The sequence below is a fragment of the Ciconia boyciana genome, chromosome 6 (assembly GCF_034638445.1).
Source record: "Ciconia boyciana chromosome 6, ASM3463844v1, whole genome shotgun sequence".
Taxonomy (NCBI): Eukaryota; Metazoa; Chordata; class Aves; order Ciconiiformes; family Ciconiidae; genus Ciconia; species Ciconia boyciana.
In genome coordinates, this window is record NC_132939.1 from 13642808 (window position 1) to 13669807 (window position 27000).

General features: G+C 39.1%; 1 protein-coding gene across 1 annotated transcript in view; it reads left to right on the forward strand.

Annotated features, from left to right (window-relative positions):
• The first annotated feature begins 3994 nt into the window (after nt 1-3994).
• TRIM66 (tripartite motif containing 66) overlaps nt 3995-27000 on the forward strand; it is a 53105-nt gene continuing 30099 nt past the window's right edge. The window contains exons 1-5 of the mRNA XM_072864809.1: nt 3995-4214; nt 14970-15073; nt 19503-19650; nt 25892-26024; nt 26658-26774. Of these exons, the coding sequence (XP_072720910.1) occupies nt 3995-4214; nt 14970-15073; nt 19503-19650; nt 25892-26024; nt 26658-26774 (722 nt within the window). The remainder of the gene's footprint in view (nt 4215-14969; nt 15074-19502; nt 19651-25891; nt 26025-26657; nt 26775-27000) is intronic.

The following is a 27000-nucleotide window of genomic DNA, read 5'->3' on the forward strand; positions in this document are numbered from 1 at the left end:
AATGAACAGTTTGTAAAATAGTGAGGTAAGAGTATGTGAACTTTATCTCATTGACTGCTGGGACCACTATTTCCTAATACGTGATGCTATTTATCCACTGCCAAAGCTAAATCGTTTCAATGCTCAAAGGTAAGTTGCGCGGTACTGCAAAATAAGGTTGTTCCTCACGTCAGTAACCTGATCGCTGGTGATCAGTTTTACAAAGACAGTGAAAGGCTCTGTTTACACTGAAGTAGCCTGTGCACGCATGACAACAGGCAAGTGACGCTAGCTCACTGACGTACATAGCAGACACCGCTCTCAATTCTTTGCTATTTAATGCCTTAACATATTATGCCTTAAGTAATTCTTCCATATTTTGTAGTCTTGAGTACAAAAAGTTCTTTGTGAGAAGTGTGCAGGCTCCACCAACTCTGATCTCTGCCCCATTGAAGGCCAGCTTGGGTATTTTGTGTGGGGTTTGGGTTTTTTGCAGTAGCTGAGCCTCGTCCGTAACATACTGACACTGAGGCTGGGACAGGACTTCTCCTTCCTTGGTGGCTGCCTGTGCCTTGTGCCGGCTCCTGAAATAACCGTCTGGGGGGTCTGGAGGAATGAGTCAAACTTTGGTTGTGAGACTGAGCTGTTTATCGAGTTACGTTTCCACGCAGCCATTTTCCCAGCCGGCTCCTAGCGCCGGGGCCGCTCCTGCCGCGCGATCCAGCTGTCGGGCACCGCTGGCGCAGCCCAGACAGCATCTGTCGGGCTCTCCAGCAAGCGGGGGCGGCTGCTGGGAGGCGCCGTGCCGGGGAAGGAGGCGCTGGGAGCGGCCGGCTCTGCCGAGCGCTTCGGGAAGCGGCGCTGGGCCGGCCGCCCCTCGCCATGGCAACGGCGTCCGGCGCCCGGCGGCGCCTCGGGCAGGCCGCTTCCGCTGACGTGCGCGGCCCCGCTCCCAGCCCGGCCGGTGGGTCCCGCCCCCCAGCTGTCACTCATGGCCGGGCTCGGCGGCCGTTGGGCGCGCGGGGGCGCCCGCTGCCGAGGCGACGGCTGTGGCGGCGGTTGGGCGCGCGGCTTCCCCTCACGGCCGCCGCCGCCCTGGGGTCCTGCTGCCTCGGGACAGCGGGCGGCACAGCGGGGCCGGGGCTGGGGCCGGGGCCGGGGCCGGGGCCGGGGCGGCTGGCTGGCTGAGTGGCGGTTCTTCACGCCGGAGGGGTTTTGAGGGGTTCGGGCAGGCTCTGTTGCCCGCCGGCCATCCCGCCGTTTCTTGGCGTAAAATACTGGCGGGGAGCGTTTCCGAGGTGTAAGAGGGCCGAGTAATCACAAACAAACTGCATTTACCGGCTTAACAAGAAGCTCCTGTGGGGGCTGATAGGAAACCCCCAGGATGGCTGTCCATGATGTCCAAATAAAGGGTTTTCCTATATAAAAACAGGAGAAATGAGGAAGCTAAATGAAGACCAGCTAACTTCTTAAATGTAAAACCTCTTTATTTGTTTGGGTTTTTTTTAAACTGATAAACATTATGCTTTGGTAGATTGGGATATTTTTATTTTTATTCGATGTTTTCCAAATTCTTGGCAACTTGCAATACAGCTAATGAAGCAATTGTAGACAAAACTGGCAAAGTTGATGTAACATTTTAGAATGCTGTAATGAGCCTCGTGTAGCAACATCTACATTTAATGGAGGGAAGAAGACACAAGAAACATCATCTGATTAAATCTGAGGAAAAGGAACACAGACAATTGAAAGACTTGCATAGAGAGTTTATCCCTAAAATACAGAAATGATAAAGTTATGAGAATGTATCTTGACAAACTTGCCTTGTATGAAATGTATTAATGCTTTACCGCAAGTTCCAGTCCCGTGATACCTGGATGCTTCCCTTCAGTTTGTGTTGGGGTGGCTGTTGCCTTCCTGAGGCCACGACTGATCTTTTGGTCCTGGGGCAGCCCCCCAGCACAACGCCTTTCCTTTGCCCTCGTCTGGGCTCACACACCAAAAGCCCAGCACTTTTCTTCCCGTTCCAGGTGTGACTGCTGGCCAGCTGCCTCCACAGCTCTCCCTGTCTTCATCCATTTCTGTCCTGCGACCTGCCTCATTACCCTCACCACGCATCTCCAAATGCAATTAAGTTTATTTTCATTGTAATCACTGCTGCTGGATTTGGTGTTTCCCATCAGCATAGCCAAGTCACTGGTAATGTAGCTGCCTGACTGCTGATTTGCATACCTGTCTCAGCAGGAAATTTTAAACGCTTTTTATCACCCTCATCCTTCCCCCTCCTGCCAAAAACCTTGTACGTAGTTTCATATCTTATGCAAAAAGCATAGATTAAAATGCATGGTAACCCACTTCTCATTCAGCCACAGGTTTGGCCTTTATGGTGATGCAGCATTTCCCGGTATTAGGCTTTGTTTGCACTGATTCTCTGTGGATGGATGCTTTGGTCCTGGGCTGTGGTTTCTCTGTCTAAACAATGTGGTAGTCTAAGACCTCAACTTCCTACTGCAGAAACTACATGTTTTTGTAGGTGCTGGTTTGTCTTCTTAGCAACAGTAGTTGCAAGAAACAATAGAGATGGAGTGAGCTGAGAAGCTGTGCTGCTTTAATGACATTTGCCTCTGAAAGATGGTTGATGAAGATGCACTGTAAAAAGTGAGCTCATGTAATAAGCACTGATATAATGTTTATTAGTTGAACAACAGGTACAATTAACACAGCTCATTTCTAAAGGGACCTCTAGTTTTGAAATTACGTTCATAAGGTTTAGTGGTAGGTTTGAATTTGTCTAAGTGAAATCAGTGAAGTTGGTGGATATCTACCTATTTTCATTTGTTCCTAGAATGGGTCTTGGGTATGAAATATGATGCAGACTTTAACATATGATCCATTTTTTCTAAAATACTTTAGCAATGACTTCAGGATGCAACACTTAAAAAATTCTTGGTTGTGAATTTCTGAGATATTCATAATTTTTTTGCATTGTAGAAAAAAATAAAAGACCCACTTACTAACCATTTCCACTGGAATATGCCCCGAGACAGAATCCCTCAAGAGAATACATAGCCCTAAGATTAGAGCTGCTGCTCTTCTGTGCTGGGGAAATCTGAAGATCATAGCTGCAAGTTATGTACTGCTGGTAGCAAGGCCACCATGCCAAGGGCCATGGGCAGCTACATAAGGCTCTGGCCGCAGGCGGTTTGGTCAGCTGGAAGGGTAATTCCAGGGGAGACGAGACTGTATTTGCTTTTTCTCCTCTGATGCAACTTGCAAAAGGTTCCCTTTGCAGGCTGTATCTGATGAACATCTCTCAAAATCTCAGGATCAAGGGTGGAACATGAACTGCAAAACTCTCAATTTACCTCGGGGAGCTTAGGTTGGCAGGAGGAACACTGTCCTCCTTGTGGGAAGCTCAGGTTTGGTCTATAATTTGATCTGTGGTCATCTTGACAGCTGAAATTTGATTACTGCAAAGTGCATTTTATTAAATTTCTATAAAGAAGATTGGCAGAAGATGCTGTACATTTATCAAGGCAGCATTCTAACATGCATTGCTGAAATGATGGACATATGATCAGTTATGCTTATTATTTGCTTTACCTGAAAACTATAAAATATTGAGGTGAAATTGTAAAAGCAGTCAGAGAATATCGTCATTTTTATTGCACAGTTTCAGTGCTTCTAGCAGGAAATGTACACCGTGTGACAATTCAGCCTGGTAACAGCTTTGTAAGTAGATCAATAGAACAGATTACTTCGGTTTTTACAGAAGTTGCAAGTACTATAGAGAGATAGCGGGATCATGGTTTGTAAACCTTAAACCACACTTTCCTGCACAACAATCTGCAAAGATATTAGTTTTTGTAAAGCAGGTATGTGATTTTCAGCTGCAAGGAGCTTCCTCTTTCTTCACAAGGACTAAATAAATGTTGTTTCTGAGAACGTGCATCCCACTGTTGCCTTCTAGCTTGCGCTTGAGTGATCAAGTGTTTTGTTAAGCAAAGGGGTTGTCATGAGCCATTTTGTGACTCTTCGTGTTTTCGATTTCAAACTTCAGCCAACAGAAATGGAGACCCTGGATCTGTTGAGGAATTGTTTGGTGTGCAAATGGGACCTGCGGAGGAGAGACCCCAGAATGCTACCTTGCCTTCATTCCTTCTGTAAGGACTGTCTTCCGGATTTGATTCAAGGATATAGCTGTATTCCAACTGAGTATGAAGTTCTATATGAAGGTAATATTTAAGAATCTGTGGCTTGTGCTCTTTGTATTACAGTATTATAAAAATGGATTGAGAAATACTTTTTGTAGCCTATTCCTTTACAGCACTACTTTAAAAGAATAAACGAGGAGACTCAAGATTTGTATGAGCAGAGGGTGGATTGGGAACAAGTCTCCTTCATTCTGTTTTTCATCCAACAACAATGTTTTGAAGAGAAATGACACGGTCAGGCAACATTTAACATTTTCCAGAATGGACTAAGTTTCAGTTACCAAGTGTGACTTTATGAATATTTGATTTGCTTAGCTTAATAAATGAATAAATGCTACAAGGTGGTTTCTAGGCTACATCTTTATCCAGTCTTTTGGACATGTTGGGCCTTTTTATGGTACCGGTTGTGGTGATAGTTTTATTCTTCCTTCTCTCCCCCTTCCACACCCCCACCCCCCAACACCAACACACAAACATCCGGTTCTTTGTACCTCACAGAGGTCATAATAATTGTTATTAGAATATGTGTATTGTGGTACACTGAAACTCTTCCTTTTATCTCATTGTAAATGTGGTTTCTCTCTATCTGAACTCTTCTGACTGTAGGATATACTGTGACTCACCCTAACAAGCTGAGTAAACTAGTGAGGACAAGAAGCATTTTGTGACTGTGGCTTTTGAAATCCTGAAGTTATTTGTACTGTTTTTGGTAGTGATGTTAATAGAAAATATGTGACTTTTTTGGAATAAGACAGGACTTAGATCACAGAATACAGTAATTTTAACTGAATGAGTCTTAATTGCCACGGGGAAGCATTCCAGACTCATTACTCATTTATAAGAAGAGCAAAGGCATGTAGATTACTTGTATTTTCACAGGCTTTGAACTTTAGATGAATAAGAGGCATCATTTATTATCTCTTCCATAGCAGATTTTAGAAATGTGTAGGAAGAGAAGATACCTTCCCTGAGGTGACGGTAATCTGAATTGATGAGATGACAGAAACTAGGCAAGTTCAGGTTTGAGAACAAATGGAAACAGCATTAGGAGATCACTGTTGAAAGGCTAGCAAAACATGAAAAGATAAAGGAAAAGGGAATAACTTAATGGCAAAGGAGAAAGGCTATTCATGCATAGGGTACAGACAGAAAAAGATATAAAGGTGGGAGAAGAAGACAAAGAGAGCAAAGCAGTAATTTCAAGTAAATGTCTCCTTAAAATTTTTAATGCCCAATCATAGTGGGCGTAAAGTCTGAGGGACCTGCTTTATAATAAAATGCTGTTGAAAACAACCACTCCATTACTTTTTATGTATCCTCATTTGACATCTAAGCCATTCCTCTTCTCCTCCTTGTTTCTGTTTGCCAAGTGGAAAAGTGAATTTGTACCACTGGGTGATCTTGGATGAAGTGCAGCTAGAGGTTCTCATGAGTTGTTAAAATACTAGATATTTCTTCAGGCTCCTGAGTGGATCGGGAATTACTTGTCTATAGCAAATTGGAACAAATACTAGTTCATTTCTGTATTCTTGAAGTTTCTCTGTTTACTTCCTCATTCTCTTATAGATGGGGAACTTCTATGGGAAGGAACACGATTAGAGAAAAGAGATAATGAACGGTGATGACCCAGTAAATGAAGTGAGACGCCAGGTGCAGAGACTCAGTTAATAAATGAGCAAGGACAGCAGCAAAACCAAAACACCTGTGTCTCTTATTTAAGTCAATGACTGAAACTGCAACTACCATAGGTCAGCCAGGATAAATTTGTGAAATCTTCTGATGGCATGATGCTAAATGTTGCTTGTCTTACCTGTACCAGTTGCTGAGTTATGGGCAGTACAATAGGAACTCAATTTTCAGTGTTATCTTTAAGTATGACCATATATAAGTGCCAATGATAAAACTCTAAATACGAGTGCTAAACCATTTTAGCTGAGTAAACATGAAATATTGCCTGTAAGAAAAATGTGTTCCTTACTATGAACTCTAAACAAAATATAAAAGTGGAAAAAGTGAATATATTTCCAAGTGAAGACAATTTGACATTTGCTACAAAAGCATACTTGAATTAGTGGTTTTCGGTATGCTTTGCTATAAATAGTACCACACTAATATAAAGCTCTTTTCTAGTTTATTGTTATTGTATTAAGATTGCTGAGAAGATGGAGGTAAGTGGTCCTGCTATTTGATGGCGGTTGATGTTGGAAACTTACTTTTATACCTGTGTTTAAGATGACTCATGAATGAAAGCTCTGAGATAGCCAGAGCTCTTATGGAAAAGCCGCATACACATCAGAATTTATTCAAAGCTGTGAGAACTGAGAGTTTGGAAGTAATTTGAGTGGAAAAAGAAAATTATCTTTGCGAGTTTGGCTCCTACATATGATTCTTATATGAAGGGAACTTTAAGATTCTCAGTCTTTCTTTTCTTTTTCTGCAGGCCTGTGTCACTTTCCTTTTTTTATTCCCTCTCTTCATGTGACAGAGAATCCACATTCTTCTCTGCAGATCTGCATGTTGTGTGCTTCCAGTCTGTTTAGTGCATGGGAAGGAGTAATTTTAAAGAGAGGGCTTGGGTAAGAAAAAGAGAGAGAAAATTACCCCATCTCCTGAGGTGGAAATTTCTCAGATGCGGACTTCCCCAGGCTCCTACCTGTGTGAATTGCCACTCACAGTACAATGTGAAAACATACAAAATTGGTTCTTGCATGCTGCCTTGGCTTCTTGTGCCTGGCTCTTTCTCACGGAGTTCTGAATACATTCAAAATGAGATTCATCCAGGTTCCTGTGCTTATGCCACCTTTCTGAATTGGATGTGGGTGCCGAAATAAATTACCCTTTATCTGCAAATCTTCCTCTCCATAACGTGTTCAATGATTTAAATTGTTTTAGTGCTTTAAATATCACCAACGTATTAATTTCAAAAGTAGCTAAATGAGGACCAGTGGAGGTGCATTGTTGTGAGAAGTTCATGTTTTTGCAAGGCTGTCTCAGCTCAAGGGTTGTTTTGTGTTGTTTTTTTTTTTCTTAAAAAAAAAAAAATCACAGGTAATCACTGCTCAATCACAGTTTATAACCCTGAGAACAAAGCAGATCAGGAAGGATGTACTGGAACACCTTGCAGATTTCTGCTAACTGATATCAAGCCCTGGTATTATTTACATTTTGTGACTGAATTAGGTAATTTGTCTAACCTGTAAGTTACACTTTACGGTTGTAAAATGAGATTAGTAGCTGCCCAGCTTTGTAAATTGCTTTGGGAAGTGTTAGATTTAATTGTATCAAGTTTTTGTATTGAACTTGTGTGTTGAACTACTTTTTCTGAAATTCTATTTTGAAAATGTGCTTTGCCCTTTTGTGCTTCTCTAGGTTGGATAACAAAAATCATGGAAAATGACTGCGTAATTTCTATCCACATTCTGTGCATAAGTAAAAAACTGTCCACACTTGCATTATGTTAGCTTCCCATGTGCAGGAGAAGGTCTGAGATCCCCACTTAAATGCCAAGAAATCTAACAGGTTTATATATTAGAGAAATGCAAACTGATTGGATAAAACTAAGAGAAAACAGACTATTAAAGAGAACAAATGTGGCTTAAACTGTTGACAGATGTCCACTTGCTGCATTTTATTATTTCCAGCTGAAAATATACAGTTTTCTTTAGCTTATAAGATAGGTGCTATATATAACCATGGATCCCTAATTGTGAACACTTGTTAGCGAGGCACATCCAAAACTCAGCCAAGCATTGGTCACACTTGCATTTAATGTGTTCAGAGATATCTTCAAGGAGGTTTATTTCAAGAAAAAGATGGAGCTCTAGGACTCCTTTGGCTCTAGGCTCATTTTCAGTATGATGTTTTGGCATAAGAATTATGGTGTACTGTCTTAAGGAGACTCCAGGTGTCAACACACAGTGCCTTATCTTGTACTAAGTCTGTATGTTAGTAAAAAAAAAAGCACATCTACAGAGTTCTTTAAACCATATTTAGGCTTACAGTGGAGTACAGTTTGGCCGCCTTGGTGTTACAGCTGTTATATCTCCACGATCCAAATAACCTTGTTTTGATGCAATCATATAAGGCAAGTGATGCAATGCATCACACTATTAATTCTGAAGAATACCCATTTGCTTTAATTAGATCCACTTAACACCAAATACATGTTTTATTTCTAAAAAGGGAAGTAGAAAGGTAATTCTAAAGAGGGAAACTCTTCATAATGTATATATTTAGCCATCTTAAAATGGATTTAAAGCCCTTCTCACTCTGTTGTTCAGCTGCTAGATCCGAAAGGCAAGTGAAACAATGGGGGGTTTAGTTATATAAATATGAAGCTGTAGAGTGGGAGGTTGTCTTCAGAACTGTTTCCTATAACCTATAATTGGGTCTCCAAGGAAGTGTAAATTATGCCTGCAGCTTGAGTGTAGCTAATGCTCTCTGAGAATAATTATTCTGATGGTTGATGGAGGAAAAAGAGCGGAGGAATAGGTGCAACATGTGGACAGCAAGTATAAATGTGGTGTGTATGACAGCTCCACTGTTTGTTTCTTTATGCTAATCAATTCTCATGATAATAATAGGTTAATTATCTGCATTGATGTATTTCTGAGACAACCAGCTTGAGGGTTCTTTCTGTTTAAACCTGAAGACTGGAAGACCTTGAAACAAAACTATGAGCTGCAGCTTTTGATGTTCAAAAGGTCTTTGTACTCAGTTTCCATACGTGGTGGAGAGGTTACAGTTTGCACTTTCAGAGATGATTGCTGCAAATTATCCACAGCTCTGTCACTTACAAATTAGATTGCTACAATACAGGTGGAGTAAAAACTTGAGACAACTCAGAAATTTTAGTTCTTTCTTTATCTGTGCTTTTACAAAGGAACGCTGTGTATGAGGGTCACTACCTTGATGTCTGCTTGCTATTCCCTGGGTCTGATGCAGTGTGGCAACTTTCATTAACAGAAATGAAAGTGGTATGGGATGTGAGATATATGACCTGTGGGGAACTAAGGCTTGAACAGTATATGGCAGAACATTGTTGTTTTCCTGAAAGCTGATTTTGGATATCCCAGGTGTGGAGTTGGAGTGTCCAGACTGGATATCTCTGTCTGACTACTGGATCCACTGCTTTGGAATTTCCATTTTCTCCAACCTGCTGTCTAGTTACTATTGCTGATGGGAATCTGAGAGTGGGAGTAAACAGGTGGCTTATGAAAAAGGGCTGCAAACCAATTCAGCAAAGTAAACATCTGCTGCTGAAGCTTTTCAGGGCTCAGAGATGTGTGTATATAAACATAACACACACACAGAGATATGTCTGTACGCACGTTGCTTTCTAGTGCTGGTGGCTTTTGTGGTGGTGTTCAGGTTCATTAGGCTACTATGGATGGTAGTTAAAGGACTAGTGGAGCCCTGGAAGATGTAGGTGTAGGACCATTCCTCCGCATCCCTCACATGATGAAACTTTGTGGGAGTCTGTTCAATACAATGTGGCCTTCAGTGATTGTTCAGTACTAGCTGATAACTCAAATACACTGAGAATAGCTTTTGTGTGGTTTATCCTGCATATAATTCTGAAATAGGGTTTTATTCTACATATCACAATGAAACAGGGCTTAAATCCAACATTAGGATCCTTGCTAGCCTGTCTAAATTCATGGTCATCTCTTCAGCAGTGAAACGTGATGTCACAAATAATGATTTCAAATGATAAACAGCAGGAGGTAATGAACTTCTAAAAAATAATTTATGCAAATGTTCCTACCTCCTTCCTGCCAATATAATTTCCATACAAAAATAGAGCATGTCAATAGCTGTCTTAGCATTTTGCTACTTCTAGAGGTTTTGATAACAATAATGGACTTCATTTGGGCATCATGATTGCACCATAGCTGAATTTAGGTCCTGATGTCTTAATATGTAAACTGTTGTTTAAATCCTGTATTTCCATGTTGAATTGCTATTTAGATCCAGAAATTGCATCATTCTCATATGTACAAACAGTGAGTCCCTAGGGCTTCTGACTACTCTTCCCTTCACCCACAGTGCTGTAATAATGATATATTTAAATGAGCTGTCTGCAAAGTACAGGTTCTTAAATTAACAATGTTGTTTAGAGGCAGTGGTAAGGTAGGAAGGCAAGAAAAATATTTAGGGAATGGTCTGCAAAACGTACCGTGGGAGTGAATGGCATTGTAAGACCTGCTGCTACCTGGATCTGGAAAAGCTCTTCTCTTTCCTTCTGCACACTTGCTCCAGGTTACTCTGAGGACTGAGCGAAGACCCAGGCAAGAAGGGAAGTAGGATGCTACTATTCATTCTCATGATGGGAATTTTATTCCACCACTTCAGGAAAAATACAACCAAGGCAAGTTAACAGAGGCCTGAATGAGTCTGAGAGGCAAGGGCAAGAAAGAAGGCAAGAAGAAAAAAAATATGCGTGTTGTAGTGGCCCAGTATATCTTTCTGCCCTGCTGATTTGTCAGCATTTCTGGCTGAAGAAGGGGGAGCAGCCCCAGATAGTCCGTGAAAGGTGTAGCGACTTCAATCTGCAGTACGGCAAAGCGTGATTCCAGGGAGAACACTGTGTGTGCAGTTCTGCTTAATAACCACCCACTCCCCAACACGAGTGATTTTGTGTGTAGCTCTCTAAGTGACTGTTTATCCAGAGGACAGGTAAGGGGTTTCTAGGAAATTGTACTTTACTGGTGATTTGCACTCTGAGCATGAGCACAGCATAGCGTGCTCACTTTGCATTGTTGAAGTAGCTGCTGCTTGTGGCTATTTGTAAATACATGTGTAAGGTTTGCTTAATTTTAGGGTAATTGCATCACAAACCATTCTGTAGTGTATTTATTATGCCAAGCTATCATTAGATTCTTTTGGGAATTTATATTGAAAAACATTGGGCGTTTCCAGGGAGCACAGGTTTTTATTAAATGGAAAAGGAATCAAATAAGAAGTCCAATTAGCTGAACAAGTGTGATCTCTGAAGCTACCACATTCAGGGAATCCCTCTTTTAGCAAGATGCAAATCTGTCTCCTGTGTTTTTAATAAAGTCTTAAATATAGAATTCAATATTAGGACAGGCGAGAAGGTGCTTACTGATTAGTCCTCCTATGAGTACGAGACTACTTGCAATACAGCATTGCCATGGTGTCCCCATTATTTTTTCTGTTAACTGTTATGCTCTTTATTCTGATTTTTTTTATTAAGCTGAGGGCTATACATGTCTTATGTTCATCTCAAGGGAGTTTTAGATTTGAAGTCATTATGATTCACAGTTATTTGTATATTTAAGACACACTTTGATGTTTACACAATCGAAGCTGTACTTGATGGTCTGTGGTACTGAGTCTAATACAAAGTTCTGACCTCTGTGTGTGCGACTTGCTCCACGTGTATCTCTGGAACAACACTGATTTCAGTAGCATGACTTGGATCTAAAATCTGGGGAAAAAATTGTCCCGTGGCATCCACGGCATCACTTTTGGATATCCCCTAATATTAATCAGCAGTAAAGTCATCTACCTCCAAAATCATGACTGTTCCATATTTCTTAATACCACTGCATTTCTCAATATATATATAAGGAGGCTTTTGTGCAGAACTGAAATCTATGCATGATATATGTTTTCTTAGGGTGAAAATTATTGAAGTTTTCTTTAAATACATTTAAAAACATTAAAAAGACAGTCTTGCCCATTGTCAAATTAATGCATTCTTTATACAATGTATTTTATACTTCACTGGTTTGTAACAAATTAGCAGAATTTAAAGTTCACATGAATGCGCCTGAGGCCATGAGCATGCCATTAAATATCATTCAATTGGTATAATTTGATTTGACATTCTGCACTAACTGAATAGTGTTGGAATGTAATAAAATAGTAACTTCAATATTAACTTTTTTTTACCTTATGTGGTGTGTAGACAGAAGTTGTCCTTGCTATGGCAAAGTCCTGAGCACTGCTTTTGTTTCCCAGTAAGCAGCTGTTCCCAGAAATGTTTTGTGTAAGACTGTGCTCACCCATATGGCGTGTAGATGAAGGAATAACTGTGAGAGTCGTGCATTTCTTACTTCAGAAAGCAACCTATTGATAATTTCCCCTTTGGTCAATTTGTGGCATATTATGTAGTCTCAGTATGGAGGTTTTCTCTCTGTATTAGCCAGATCAAGAACAGGCACTGCTTGGGCAATGCTGTTATGGGAGTAAGAAACTGGTTCAAAGTCTCAAAGGGCTAGAGGCGATTCCCTGTAAAGTCACTAGATGGTTTCCTATCAACTGCACCGAGAATTAGAGCATGTCCCGTGAGACTTATTTGAGAAGCTGCTTGCAAAGTAGGTATTTGGCTTCCTAGCTTATCAATCAAAATGTATCTGTCTTTTTATTTCTGCTGCTGTTATAACTGTGTCGCTTTGTAAGGTGCTCACAGGGAAAATTGAAAACAGTTTCACCTTCTAGGAATTAGCACTGTAATTCACTGGTGCTTGTAGTATGCACCATTTACAAAGAGTAGGAGGGCACTGTCTGTATAACACATCTTGTCTTAGGTACTGCAGTGCTCCTGCTGTTTTAACATTTCTCTAGAGAACCGAGCTGTTAACGGATATCTAAAAGGCACACACAACCACACAATTTGGGAGAGCATGGAGAGGTTTCAGTGTGACTAATACAAAAGCATTCTGTTGTCCTAGGGGGTAACATATGAAGGTGGTTAGCTACAAATATTGTAGGTAAATAAGATACCTTTTCAGTTGTGCTCCTTATATTAAGGATGCAAAGTAGAAGAAGAGTTTAAAAGACTGCTACAGCTTTCTGACATCATGGGCATCTTTATCAGGTGAATTTTTAGCCTCTTTGTAACTCCTGTCACCAGAACAGACTTTAAAAAGACTTAAGTTACATGCCCAGAGGATGAGGAAAGCGTTGGCAATTGCTTGCATTGCCCTTTCCCCTGGGGTGACTTGTAGCTGAGCAGCACAGGCACCTGTGGATACCACCTGTTCCTTCTCACATCTACATGAACACTCAGTGTTGTATGAAATGCACAGTTAAACAAGTGTGAGGTAGACCATAGTCTGCCACTTGGGCCCCCAAATCACCGTTCTGTTGTAAATGCAACCTCGGAAAATACTAAACAACATACTTTTGCTTTTATAACAAGATTTGGGCTAAAAAAGACCTAAACCTCATGGAAGCGGTTCTTAGTAAGATGTCCTTTTCAAAGAGAACTCAAAGTTTCTTCAAAACATTTATGAATGAAAGTGAACTTATTCAGACATCTGACTGCATAGTGCTTTTGTCAGAAGTGGTAATGTGGGAAGGGTTTGGGGCTTGTGTGTCTCTGTCAATGTGAAGTGCTGCTGTTAAAATAACAGTAGCCCAGTTCTGAAAATGGGAGACATTCAGGGTCAGAATTGTGCACCTGGCTAGGGACTGCAGGAGCCATATCCCAAGGGCAGGTAATACTAAGCACCTGGAAGACATGAGAGTCTCTGATAACTGTCTAATGTGAAGAGTAATAGACAGCTTAAGATTTAATTAATCTACAGGCCACTCTCCTTATTCAAAAATAAGGTTAGTTAAGGAAAAGAGTGCATTGAATGTAGTCAGTCCAGTAGCAAGTTGTCATTGATCTTGCTTTAAAATCTTGCTTTAAGTGAGTTTGCATCATTTAGTCATGGAAAATACTGCTGTTAGTTATCATAAACAGATCACTTGGCAAGGTGAGCATAGCACTGAAATTCTGTTCTCAACAGAATGGAAAAACTTAGATAAAAAAAAGACTTGATAAGATAAGGTAAAAATAGACTGACACACTACCACCATCTCTAAAGGACTGGATTCACATCTACAGTAGTTTACAGAAATGTGGTCAGAAACATGCATGCTCCTTTAAAAAAAAAAAAAAAAAAGCACTGGACCTTCTAGAAAAATGTAAGTCCTAGCCCAAGAATTCTAGGAATGAAATAGTAGAGGTGAACAAATGCAGGTATACAGTTATAGATACCTTCTTGAACTGTTAGTTCTCAGCTCAGGCAAACACTAAGATTCATCCCAGTTGCGCTCAGTAGCTAATGAAGGTAGAGCCAGGTTTTGCTGCTCGCTTTGCTTTCTTTTAGGGGTGATCATGTTTTGCCACCTGTGGATTTGTTGTAATAGATGGTTTGCAATTCTGACTTTTATTTATGATTTTTTTTTATCCTTTACCTTTATTCTGACTTGTTGCTCCTTCTAGCAGCACATTACTCCTCTTTCACTTCACTTGGATAGCACGCTGTACTGTAAAACTAGTAGTAGGCAATGTGTGTTTTATGCTTTGATATACCTCTGGTAATGTAAAGCTGGTCTAGAAGAACTGTAGCAAGTATCAGAAAGCACAAGTAGATCTGTAACAAGGGAATACAGTTTAAAGTGCAGCTCAGTTTTTAACAAGGCTGTAAGCCCTAATGAATTCATGGGAATTTGGACATGCAGATATCATTGATAAATACTGAAATAAGTCAACTGAACTATAGTGTATTTGTAGGGATTTTGTTGCTTTGTTTTTCTTTCCTGTGTATTGAACTAGATCTAGCCACAAGAAACTTATGGCTTGAACTAGATACAGCCACAAGTAACTTATGGTCTTAAGTTTCCTGGAACTAAGTTTGTCCGTGTGATGTAAAGAAGCCAGCAATACTGAAGTGTGATTTATATAATTTCCTGGTTCACATGGCTGGTGTGCATTGTTTTATTTGTGGTGGTTTTGTTTTTTTGAAAATTCAGGTATCCTTTCCTGCCCTATCTGCAAACGGACCTGCTTTGCAAGAGATGTAGTTGAAAATTTCTTTCTCAAGGACTTTCCCATTGGTAATTCAGCTATGGCAAAGGTAAGTGAAAACCACTAAGTTGGGTGCCTTGTGAGTTGTTGAAACACTACCAGATGAACACTGTTTGAAAACAGAACAAACTTTGTATTGAACAACAGACTCTCTTACAGTTTGCTTATGTAGCACTGTAATTACTTCACTCCTAGAGATGGACATACTGCCTTTGTAGTACTTTTTAAACTTTATTTGAAGAACGAGTTTCACTTTATATACTCAAAACAGAGTCAATTAAAAAATATTGGTACTAGTGGTGTAGGACTGGATCTGTGACAATATATTAGGAAGATACTGAATCTCTTAGATTCTTCATTGTCCCCTTTCTGCTCTCAACACAAAGTAAACAGAACCAGACTATTGGCTGAATGGTTACACCAAGATTACCCGTTAGATTCTGTGGGCAATTATCATTTTCTGATGATGTTTTAATGATAAAAAAGGTCACATCATATTTCAGTTTCCCATTGGGGAATGGATGCAAAGGGTAATTGGAAGGCATAGGATTACTACCTTGGCCTTGTATTGACACTGTACATAGATGGATTTCACTTCTGTTAAATACCCAGTTAACAGGCAGGACTATTCTGACAGTTTTTTAGTTGTTACTACTTTGGGTCATGAGGAGTGACAGAGAAAGGTGTGTATTTCTGCTCCCTCTGTTACAAAACAGTATTCTATTATTTGCATGAATAAGATTGATTTCAGAATGCAGTAGTATTACCTGTAGCTGGGAGTTAAAACAGGTGAAAGCTTGTCAAAACTGTTCTGTAATCTTCTGACTGCTTTATCCAAAGTGTGATCCAGAGCAAGGGAAGAGTAACAAAGAAGCAGGGATACTGGACTTCATCTTCTGAACCAGCTCCTGGACCTCAGTCTGTCTCTTTTGCACTTTTGAGTCCTAAGTAAACTGGATAGCCACATTCAATATTCAGTTTCAGGGCCTTTGGGTGGAGGGAAACACTTTTTTCATAATGTAGGACAGAAGATATATCTTTCCACTCCTCTTAACTCCTGTAGGGGCAGCAACAATTCGTAGGTCAGTTCTGTCCCTTGCAGAAGGCTTGAGACTGCTTTAAATTGTGCAAGTGACTTGTCCAGTGACATCGTTGCAAAAAAGTATAGAGGGGATGTACTTCTTCCCTGTCAGTCATTTCTGTGTTTCATTTTCTCCATTGTTGAAAAGAACACGTAACCTAATCCATGGAGTGTTCTGGGGAAATTAAAAAATTAATGCAAGCAAAGTGTGTTGACATGTTCAGGTGTAAGGTGCTTGAAAAGTGCAACATAACGTTATCTAAAACAGGCAGAAGTCTATTCACATGCGCTCTTCAAAGAGAACAAAATTCATAAGGTATTGCTGAATGTTTAGAATGCACTTATTATACTGGGATTTCTTAATTACCATGACTCACATCATTTACCTTTCAATAAGAATTTGTGTAGAAGGGAAATCAAATGAGAATATCTAATGTCTTCAAAAGCACTAGATTATTTTTTCAAACCACCTTTAAAAGGAGGTTTTTCTTTTCTGTAATCCCTCAGGAGTCCTAAGAGCAGTTCATGGGAAGCAGAAAGCAGATTTCTCATGGGAGCATAGGAGTACCCTAGAGGGACTTGCAAACCTTCCTCATAGTTTTTGGCTTACTTCCTTTTTATTAACAGTCAAGTCATGTATCAGTGAAGCTTGCTTTCTGTCTTTTAACCACCATCCCTCCCCAAAACTAAAGCCATAGTTTCACCATCAGTGACATCAAAAGGAGAAGCACCAGCTCATCCAACTGAGACACAGCTGAACTGCCATCATTTTCTTAATTTACCTAGTATGTTCAAATGTGAATCTGTCAAGGCTTGTAACAAAGTGTTTGGAAGCAAGACGTTTCTCAGTGTGTGAGACAGTGAAGCATAAATGATAGAATGAGCTATATACCAGCAGCCGGAGTTTCAAAAATATGCAATTCAGAATCTCTTGCCCAAAAGCCCATTTCCACATCATAAATAATGTAACTCTGGGAACACTCTGTGCTCTGTTAATATTAAAAGTAATGTTAACACAGTACGGTGTCAATATAAGTTCTAGTCAGACTGACAGCTGAACAGTTACAGGTAAACATGTGATTAAGCAGTTTTGGTTATTGCAGAGAAGGCAGAGCATCCCTCAAAAGTTGACCTGTTCCCTGAGCTGGCCCTTTATGGGTACATTTTAAATTAGACACTTCCTTTTATATATGAGCTTTGCTTCCCAGAATAAATACCCTTGCATTTTGGTTATATAAGTTATATTAGGCTTTTTGGGTTAAATTATTACATATACCTTTTGTAAAACATTGTTGATAAGCAAATGGCTAAAATAGAAGAACGGCTTACACAAATACTTCCCTGCCTAGACAATCAAGCACATTTAAAACTTTGCTTTGTTGTGTTATTGTCAAGAATTAACAATCTCTTTGAAAAAGATTGGGAATACTTAGAAACTCTTGAACAATGAGCTCATAAGAGACCTGTTGTGAAATTGCAGCCCCACTGAAGGGAGTGGTGAAATTTAAATTCATTTCAGCAGAACAAAAATTTTTCTTGTGCTGAAGTGAATCAGAACTTGACTCGCGTCTCAGAATTTAGGTTGATATAGATGTTCCACTTAGTTTTAAATCATGGCTTTAACATTAAGACGACCAGCAAGGAACTGTGATTGTTCTTCATTCAGGCTTTCTATTCCCTGAGACACCGCGAGGAGAAACTCTTCTATTAAATTCACCAGAGCTTGCATCAGGGCTTATGTGCTGAGCACATGCTGCTATATCTTTTTCTTCATGTTTCCCATCAGAATAGTTGGGATGCAATCGTAACTGAACTGAATTGAAGATAAGCTAATGCCCAACAGAAAGGACACCATAGGAAGTAATTTTGCTATCTATTATTGGTTGCTTCGGTAGCCCTGAGTAGTAGCAATATTCAGGAACTATGCATAAGTACAGGAGATATATTGTAACCTTGTAGGGAATGTTTGAGTTTGATAAACTGGTGGCAAACCTTTTATGCTTTGATGATGGGGAAATTACATCACTATGTTCACTCTGCCCATTAGTACCTATTTGTGGCTATGGTAAGTCAAAAACATTAACATTAGGAGTTTTCAAACAAGGTATTTTATGCCTAGTGCAAATCCTTTTTAAAAGAAGTATCATTATAACTATCTTGAAATAACTCTTGAGTTCATTCTGGGTACCAAAGATCAAATTACCCACTTCATTTACATGCTGCTTTATTAATTTCCCCTTTAGTGACACTTCCAGACAGCATGGCCTATATAACAAAGGGCATTTCCTAAATTGTTGAATCAATAGAGATGTTAGTTAAGATTTCCAGTTCTCATGTTCCCATGTCTTATGTTTCCAGTTCACCACATGTGATATCAATATATAAATTGAGCTCATTTCTGGTCAGCTCTTTAGAGAATAGGAACTAAGTTTTTTGTTAATAGTATGTGGGTGTCCCCATATTATTTCCTAAATTGTCTTACCATTGGCATCTTTTATGTATTTTTCTGACAGTTACACTGTATCAGAATGGTTCATACAATGCTAAAGCAAACGGAGTAAGCTCTAATTTTAAATAAAGCAATGTAGATTTAGAGTAGCTCTGCTGATGTAGCTCCAATTTACGTTCATATATGTGAAAGCAGAAGTGGATTCTAGCCTATAGATTTTTTTTTTTTTTAGTTTGTTAATAAGTAATTAGTAACGGACAGAAATTAATGAATGACACTGAAATGATATGGTAAAATGCTTCTGCATAATGTTGTGATTGGAAAGGAAATAATAGAGTGAAAAACTTTTCGATGGGTTATGTTTGACTTTTTAACATTTCACATATTTACTTGGCAACCTAGACTCTTTTCTGAGGTAGAAAATATCTATATCTATAGATAAAAATAAAAGTAAGGTATATACTCATTTGATGTGTTAAAGCCATCAGTAAGTAGTACAACACTAACAGAAAGGGATTACAAAGCACACCACTCATTTTTCAAAAGTAACTTTTAACCTAACCCTCCTTAACTGAAATCAGACAAGTCTTATTTCATAGTTTCATGGCTTTTTCAGTTCACAAGAAACAAGTCATTATGATTATTTCTTCTGACTTCATGTGTAACATGGACCCTAGAATTATGCTGAATAATTCTTGCATCATGTCATAATTATGCTTGATTGTGCTAGAGCACAGAAAGACAACCAATTTGATTTAAGAGCTTCAAATCTTAATTTTATTCTGTTCCCTCTTACAACAATAACCAGACTCTTAAAAATCACTTGAATTGCATTAGTCTGAGGAAGAAAAATATTAAGCTTACCAATCTGAATCATAGTCTATTAAAGACAACAGTTTGTACAGCTAATTTGTTATCCTTGTATGTAATTGCACTTTTTGTTCTTAGAGCTGCTCCACATGTAAAGAGAAGAGACCTGCTCACATTCTCTGTACAAGCTGCAATAAGTGGTTGTGCAGCTCATGTACAGAGGAACATGGACACGGCAAGGAAACTGGAGACCGCTTCCTGTCTGTATCCCTGAAGGGCTGCACAGGTACTGAAGACACACTTGGAAATTTTGTTTCTTCTTGTATCAGTTATTCAGTTGAAAAAGGAGCAGGTGCAGTGCTCTGTGTGCGTGGCTCAGAAGGATATGTATGTGTCAATGAGAGATTATGGGATTTTTCTATAACTTTAGGGCCATTGCCACAATCAGTATTCCACAGTATTTGAAAAATTTTGGATATTTGTGTTTCACAGAGACTGTCTTTTCCACATGCCTTTTCAGTCTGGGGAGTGATGGGCTAGGGTTTGGTAGGCTACAACAGCAACAGGCCTTGCCTTTCAGTATTTCTGTCCCCTTTTGAGTAACTTCCTTCAGGAAACTACCATAAAGCAATTCCTGTGCTGATGGACAAGGGGTGGGAGGGACAGTCACAGACAGCAGAAGGCTGTGATCACTATAGGATGTTCCTTTCCTAAGCCTGGAGTGAAAAATTTGGTTCCTGAGTGTGATCATTAAATTGCCATCAGCAAGCACAAACGAAGCCCACTGGCAAATATGTCTCATCCCTATACAATGATGATCCACAGAAAGGATTATCATCTCCTGTTACTGCTTATTATTTTCTTTACCTATATGTCAGAAATCTTCTGAGGAGTATGCTAACCTAAACTTACGTAAGCAATTTGTAACCTAAAATAAGAGGTTTGCAATTTTATACAATGATTTAAGTTTACACTTTGCTCACATATGAAGTTATTTGTGCTAGAGAGTTTGTGCTGCACTATAATTCTTCATAAGGAAGATGAAGGACAGAACAAGGAATAAACAGAGGTGTAGCCCACTGATTATACTTTTCATATTATTTTTTGGGGAGGACTTTAAGATTTTGCTTGTAGAAGCCTACACTTTATGGTTGCCGTAGATGGAGTTCTTTTAAGTCCTGTGTGTTCATATCAGAGTTTGAGGCATTTGAGACATTATATGCTGTTGCCAAAGACAGTGTAAACAAACAAACAAAAAGTCTGTAAGAGTAGTAATGATAAAAAAGCACAGATGGCATTTAAATGTTTTCTGGGTCTTTTCTAGAGAATAATATAAACTGAAGTCCCCTCAGTCCACCCTCAAATGCCCTGATTGGATGGACAATGTGTTTTCTTCTTGAGTTGATGGCAAGATAAGGACTGTGGTTTTGAGGCTCCAACTGCTTATAATTTCATTTCACTTTGAGTAAGATTACCAGCTCATATTGTTGGCAAATAATGGTAAGAAAATATACCTGTGGCTTAGTTGTGGTTTTGTGTGTGCTGTATAAATAAAAAGATGCAAACACATAAACTAAAATGCTTTCTCATCTTTTTAGTCCTAAATTCTGTGTGCTGAAAAAAAATGAACAAGGAGGTTGGTAAGTGTATATATAGGCTAGTCAATCTAAAAAATGATTTGGGATGTGATCTGTGCTTTTTTATTATTATTATTTATGTATATATTATTTATTTAGGACATAGATATCCCCTCAGGATATTTCAAAGAAAGCAAATACTAGGATATACTAGAACTAAGGCTGATTTTTTTTTTTTTTTTCTTTTCTGGAAATAAAGCATCCTCTGCTTTCAGATTCAGTAGCCACTTTCACTCTGTGTATGGCACTTCTGAACAGCGACCTTCTTTGTAGGCCCTTGTAGCCATTAAGACTCTCTATCCCATTGATCTTGGACCTTTATTTAAACTGTTCTATCTTTTGCCATTTGCTTTTCAAGGGCCAGACTTTCTTTTGTCATCTGAAAACTGTTAAGATTCCCTGGGTCTGAAATGAAGTAAAGTAGAAAAAAAAAAAACAACCCCACCAAACGCATTGAATCCTGCCTATTCCTATTCATTTTGATAAACAATTTCTTCCTTGAGTGGCAGAACTAAAGCAGCCTGGCTTCCCTTGGAAACCTTTCTTTCTGCTTCTTCATGATACCTGTTCTCCGTGTAACACATCTGATCACTCCCTGCCACGCAGAACCTGCAGCTCTCTGTCACAGTTCCCCATCCACTTACCCTGCACGTCCTCTTGCTTCCTTCCTGGGCCATCGACTGCCTGTTGGGTGAGACCCAGCTCATGCAGCTGAACAACTGAGCCGGTGCCAGGCTGCACCCTTAGCCTGGTGACTGCTGAGGTCGTGCTGCAGACCAGTGTGCCAAATTCACGTGATTTTTGAGAACTTGACCCTTCATTAAAATTTGTATTTAGAGGTTAAGGGCATGGGGAGGAGCAGGACTAGGCTGGGACAGAAAAATGCCGTATTGTATAAGAAGAAAATTTTAAAGTAGCCTGATTTCTTTTTCCTACTGACTCATCCTTTGTGAGTCTGAAGTAAAGGCCCACAAAATGAATGCTGCTGGTAGGGGATTCCCTGTGAGGGCTTCTTGGTATTGGAAATGGCTCCATTCTTGTTGGGAAACAGCTTTATTTTATTCACCTCCATAGCATTCTGTAACATCTGGTAGCTAGGGACGGGGTGGGGTGGGGGGGGTGTGCTAGTTAGACTTCATTGTTTTGAACATTCTTATTGAGAACTGGAATGGGAAGTTATGGGAGTGGTCTGTGTCACAGTTGTTCAGCTAAAAACTGTTACTGAACTCCTGCATTGAAAAACAGACCTTATTTTTTAAGCATAAAACCAGATAAAGAGCACACACTGGACATCACTTTGATCCACCCCCCCAATTTCCCACTAACATTTATATGTTGTGTGGTTGCTCCAGTGTATTCTTGATAGCTGAACCACTTCTAGAGCTACTATCAAAAATTCCAGTTCTCTTGTGAGTGCCAGACTATTACTGCTGGTTATGAATATGAAGAGATGCTGAGATGTGGTTTACAGATGGGTTAAACTGCACTACTTTCAGTTTTTCACAGACACTGATTTTTTCCTGACAGTTAACAAAAAAAAAAAAAGGCAACCCAAAAAACCCCTGAAAACTTTCTAGGTATGTGACCACAAGATGTAAACTTTGAAATCTGCTTCTGGAATCAATTTGCTGAGCACTGGAGAACTAGGTGCTAGGAACATGAGTCAAAGCTTTATGACAGATTAAGCAGCAGCCTTGGAGGAATAATCTCTGAAGAACAAACCTTTCACTACAGGGCTCTGCATTAGCACTAGGAATAAGTGAACTTTAAGTTCAAAGTTCTGCAGAGCTCTTGAACTGCTTAAAGTCATAAAACCAGAACTACTTCTTCCCTTAGTCCCAACTTTCTTAAAAGGACATTCAGTATTAGTACAGACTCCTTCCTCATTAAGCGGAAATCTGTGCTTTGCATTGAGTAGAAACAATCTTTTTGCTAAAACTATGTTAGAAGTAAATGATCTGGTACTGACATACCAACTATTTATAGGCTAGTGCACAAACTGAATAATTTTCTCTTAGCTATACTATCCTTTTCTTTCAGTCTCTCAAGGTTGAGTATGAACCTATAAAATCAAAGTTTGAGTCACTGAGAATTATGCAAGTTAAGGGAGGACTCTATGACCCAAGATGAGATTGCTTTTCCAAAGTTGACATCAAGTGGTCAGAGGAACAGAGGTTTAAAACTTTCTGTTAATTATTCAAGAGATCCACCTGAGATAAAGAAAATATAGGCTGTAGAAAATGGTGACTCAAATGATGTTAATTCAGAATTAAGGGCAACTGAACTTTCCCTGTTCTTCAAGTGAGGTTCTTTTCAAGAAGCTACCATGGATAGTTGTGGTCAAGATCCTAGAAAAATAGGCTTGTGCCCTTGTTTAGCATCTGATTTGTAAGAATTCAACTTACTTACTTTAAAACTGAAGAGTGTAGCTCTGAGCTGAGTATAAAGTAGGTTGAGAATACTATGGCTCAGTGGCAGTTCTCACTGAATGTTAATTGAATCAGGGAATTACTAGTGGCAGAGGCTGTGGGTCTGTGTTGATAACATTGATTTTTATCCTTAATTTGTATTCGAAATTTGCTTGTCTCTTAAATCTGACACAGAACTAAAAAACCCACTGATTTCTCTGGGATGATTACAATCATGCAAAGGCTAAAGAACCCTTCAGAGAGAGAAAAATGGAGAAATCATTGTATGAGATTGTGACTAGGCTTCATTATACTTGGACCTTAAAGACTGCATCTCATTATAAGTTGGAGTTTAATATGGATAATTTGATCCTGAGTTTTCAGAAAAACAGCTTGCGTGCTCTGCAGGTGCTGAACACTTAGAGGGGCTTTTCCAACTCATGGAAATTGAGATAGTTATTATGAACTTTTAAATTTTCTTTTAAGATATAATATCTGACCCCATAGGGAAAAGATGATCTTCAACATCCACCTTGGTTATATATTGGTTATACAACCTGCTTGGTTACATATTATTTGCATTGTCAGCTACAGGTTTTAATGCAAAAGTACATATTTGCAGTACAATCAGAAAAAATTTGCTGTCGAGGTGAGTTCAGTTTGTACCTTAATAGAAAAAAATATTGGAGTGGGCTAAAAAAAAGATCCAATTTCCTCTTTTAATAATGCTATCTGTTAACATTTAATTCAATAATAATATAAAACAATAAACTTTCCTGAAGAATAAAGCAGGATACTGTAGTAAATAATTCATAACAATGTAAACTGTGTAATGCTGTTACAAAAAAATCTTGGCCTAATCTATCACAAATTATATTCTTGCACATTATGTTAAGAAGGTGGAGGGGAAAGCCAGTTGAACGGGAGGAAGTAAATTAACCATCTTAGAAATATTTAGAGTAGATAGCAATCTAAAAAGTAGGGAATTTGGCATATTTTCTTCAGAGCATGGCATGGATTTTCTCCATATTTTCATTCTCTTTGTCAGCCATCAGATTTTGTTAGCCTTTCTACTTCTATATTGTGCATTTTCCAATTTGAAAATAAAGTGACTGAATTAGTATATCTTGCTGTACACTGTGTGTCTGTGTTGTTGCAACAGTATCACTTCAGAGGCTTGATTCTATAAAGGGCTCCATGTTGCTATAGGATGAGAGCATGGTCCCTGCCACAAGTTGCTTTTTTTCAGTGTTTAGATAAGTAAGATAGGTTTGGTGTGGGAAGATTGAAACATTTTTCTCATTTTATATGAGCAAATAATGATATATAAATAAGTAATGTTTCTAGTTAATTTAAAGTTTGTATCAATAAGTGTTATCTAATGATGATTGTTTTGCTTAATTTCTTGTGTGTTGGTAAAGAATAATGGGATAGCATCTTTGTAGGAATATTTTGAGGGTGCAATCATGTGCTTTTCTTGTTGTCCCCGTATACATCCCTATGTGCTAATAATGTTGATGGTTCTGTGGACAGAGGATTTGAACACTGACCTGCATAAATCCGTCACTGTACTTCAGCATTGCTTGTGCTTTTTGGCCATTTTGAGAAAACAATGTTTTTCACTGGTGATAATGATAGGCGGTTCTTACAGGGGTTAATAAAATAAGGCTTGGGGGTCTGCATTTTTTGGGATCCAAGAAAAGAGCTTCCCCCTCCCTGTCTTAACTATTAATGTAGATGTACTTCTGAATGTCTAACTTCAGTAGAAGGGGTTTTGGCTTGCCATGGTTTAGCAGGGTTTTTTGTGTTATTTCATTGACAGTGTTCCTTCTTTCTAAAACAATTCTACCATATCCAGGAAAGAAGGCAAGAATAGATTGTACAGGAGCAATGCTTCCACTTTACATATCCACTGTCCATTCTTACTCTTCATCACATTACTCTTTAGAAAATCCTTTTAAAAACAAGTTTTAGTGCCTAATATCAATATCCCCTAGCTGCTGAAAGTTATGTACTGCATTTACAACAAACACAAGTTTGAAAAACAATTCCCCATGTGACTTTTTACAAACAAAGGATTTCCTTGCTTCTGCTGTGTCTTCAAGTTTATTTAATATATTTGCTTTTCTACATTTTACAATACAGTTTTGTTGACTGGTTTGCCAGACCAGGGCATTCAAAGTCATGAGGCAGGTGCCCAAAATCATGAGAGATATTTAAAAGTCATGACAGTTTAGAGGACAATATGAATTTGGTTTGATGACTTGTTTCTGAACCCCTTTGATGTGCTCACTTTGTAGGATGTATTAGGCCAGGAAAAAAATATAAACAAACCCTGCTTCATATAATCAGATGGTTCCAGCATCTGAGTCTTTTAAAAATAACATCAAGACTTTCAATGAAATTGTGAGAGTTTGGCAACTCTTTTTCTGAACTATAATAGTAATCCTTGTAAATTACACCATTGCTTTATATTCCTCAGCAACTGAAGATGAAGCAAGCAAGTTTTCCTTATTTTGTCCAGTGCACACTCAAGAGCCACTCAAGCTGTTTTGTGAGACCTGCGATACCCTTACATGCCGCAGCTGCCTTCTGACAGAGCATAAGGAACACAGGTACCACACATTGATTGCTTAATCATAATCCTGTCTAAAACTGTAGCTAATTTAATTTTAAGACTGCATTTTCATCTGCGTTTTCTGTCAGCTGAAGTTGCAGGCTAGTCCAAACTTAAAAGCCACAGCAAACTCAGTTCAGTTGTCTTATGCCCAAGCAGTGTAACACATGTGTTACTGCCCTCACAGAATCACTCACTGCTCTCAGCAGTGTGTACCTTCCCAATTGTATTGTCTGCCCAGATACTATGTATGCATGCATATAGTTCCTTGTGATTGTGCTCAAAGGCACAAGTTGATCTCACTTAGCATGGTTCAAATACTTCTGTTTGTCTTTATCAAAGACATCATGACTGTACAAGACCACAGTTACCAACGCTTTAGCATGCTGCTTGCCTGTGGAAGTGTGTGAGCCATGTAAGGAATTGTCTATACACAGTGGCACTTTTTGTGAGATGAGCCTGCCTATATGAGGGGTGATAAAGTTTAGCTGTCGCAGAGAACATTGGTAGCAGGAAAGAAGCAGGGGACCATGTCCAGACAGGTATTAAGGCAGCTGGTCCCCTAAACTTATAAGTTGATTACTTATCAACAGAAAAAAACATGGTGTGAGAATTTCCCCTTCTTTCCCAGGTTCAGACATCTTGATGAAGCTTTGCAAAATCAGAGAGTTATCCTGGAAAATGTCATAACTAAAGTGGAAGAGAAAAAAAATGTGATTCAGGTTTCAGCTAAACAGATTGAAGACAGGTAATTGCTATGCATTTTTTTTTTCATGTAAGTAGGTGATCAGTAAAGTTATCTTTTTCACTAAATGTAGGGTATTTTCACTAAATGTAGGTTAACAGAAGTAAATGCAGATGCTATTTTTTTTTTCTTGAAGGGTAAGAAATAATAGGAAGATTGAAAATATCAAATTCGTGTTTAAGTGGTACTGACAAGTCATGGCATTGTAATACATGATTCCATAGTCCTT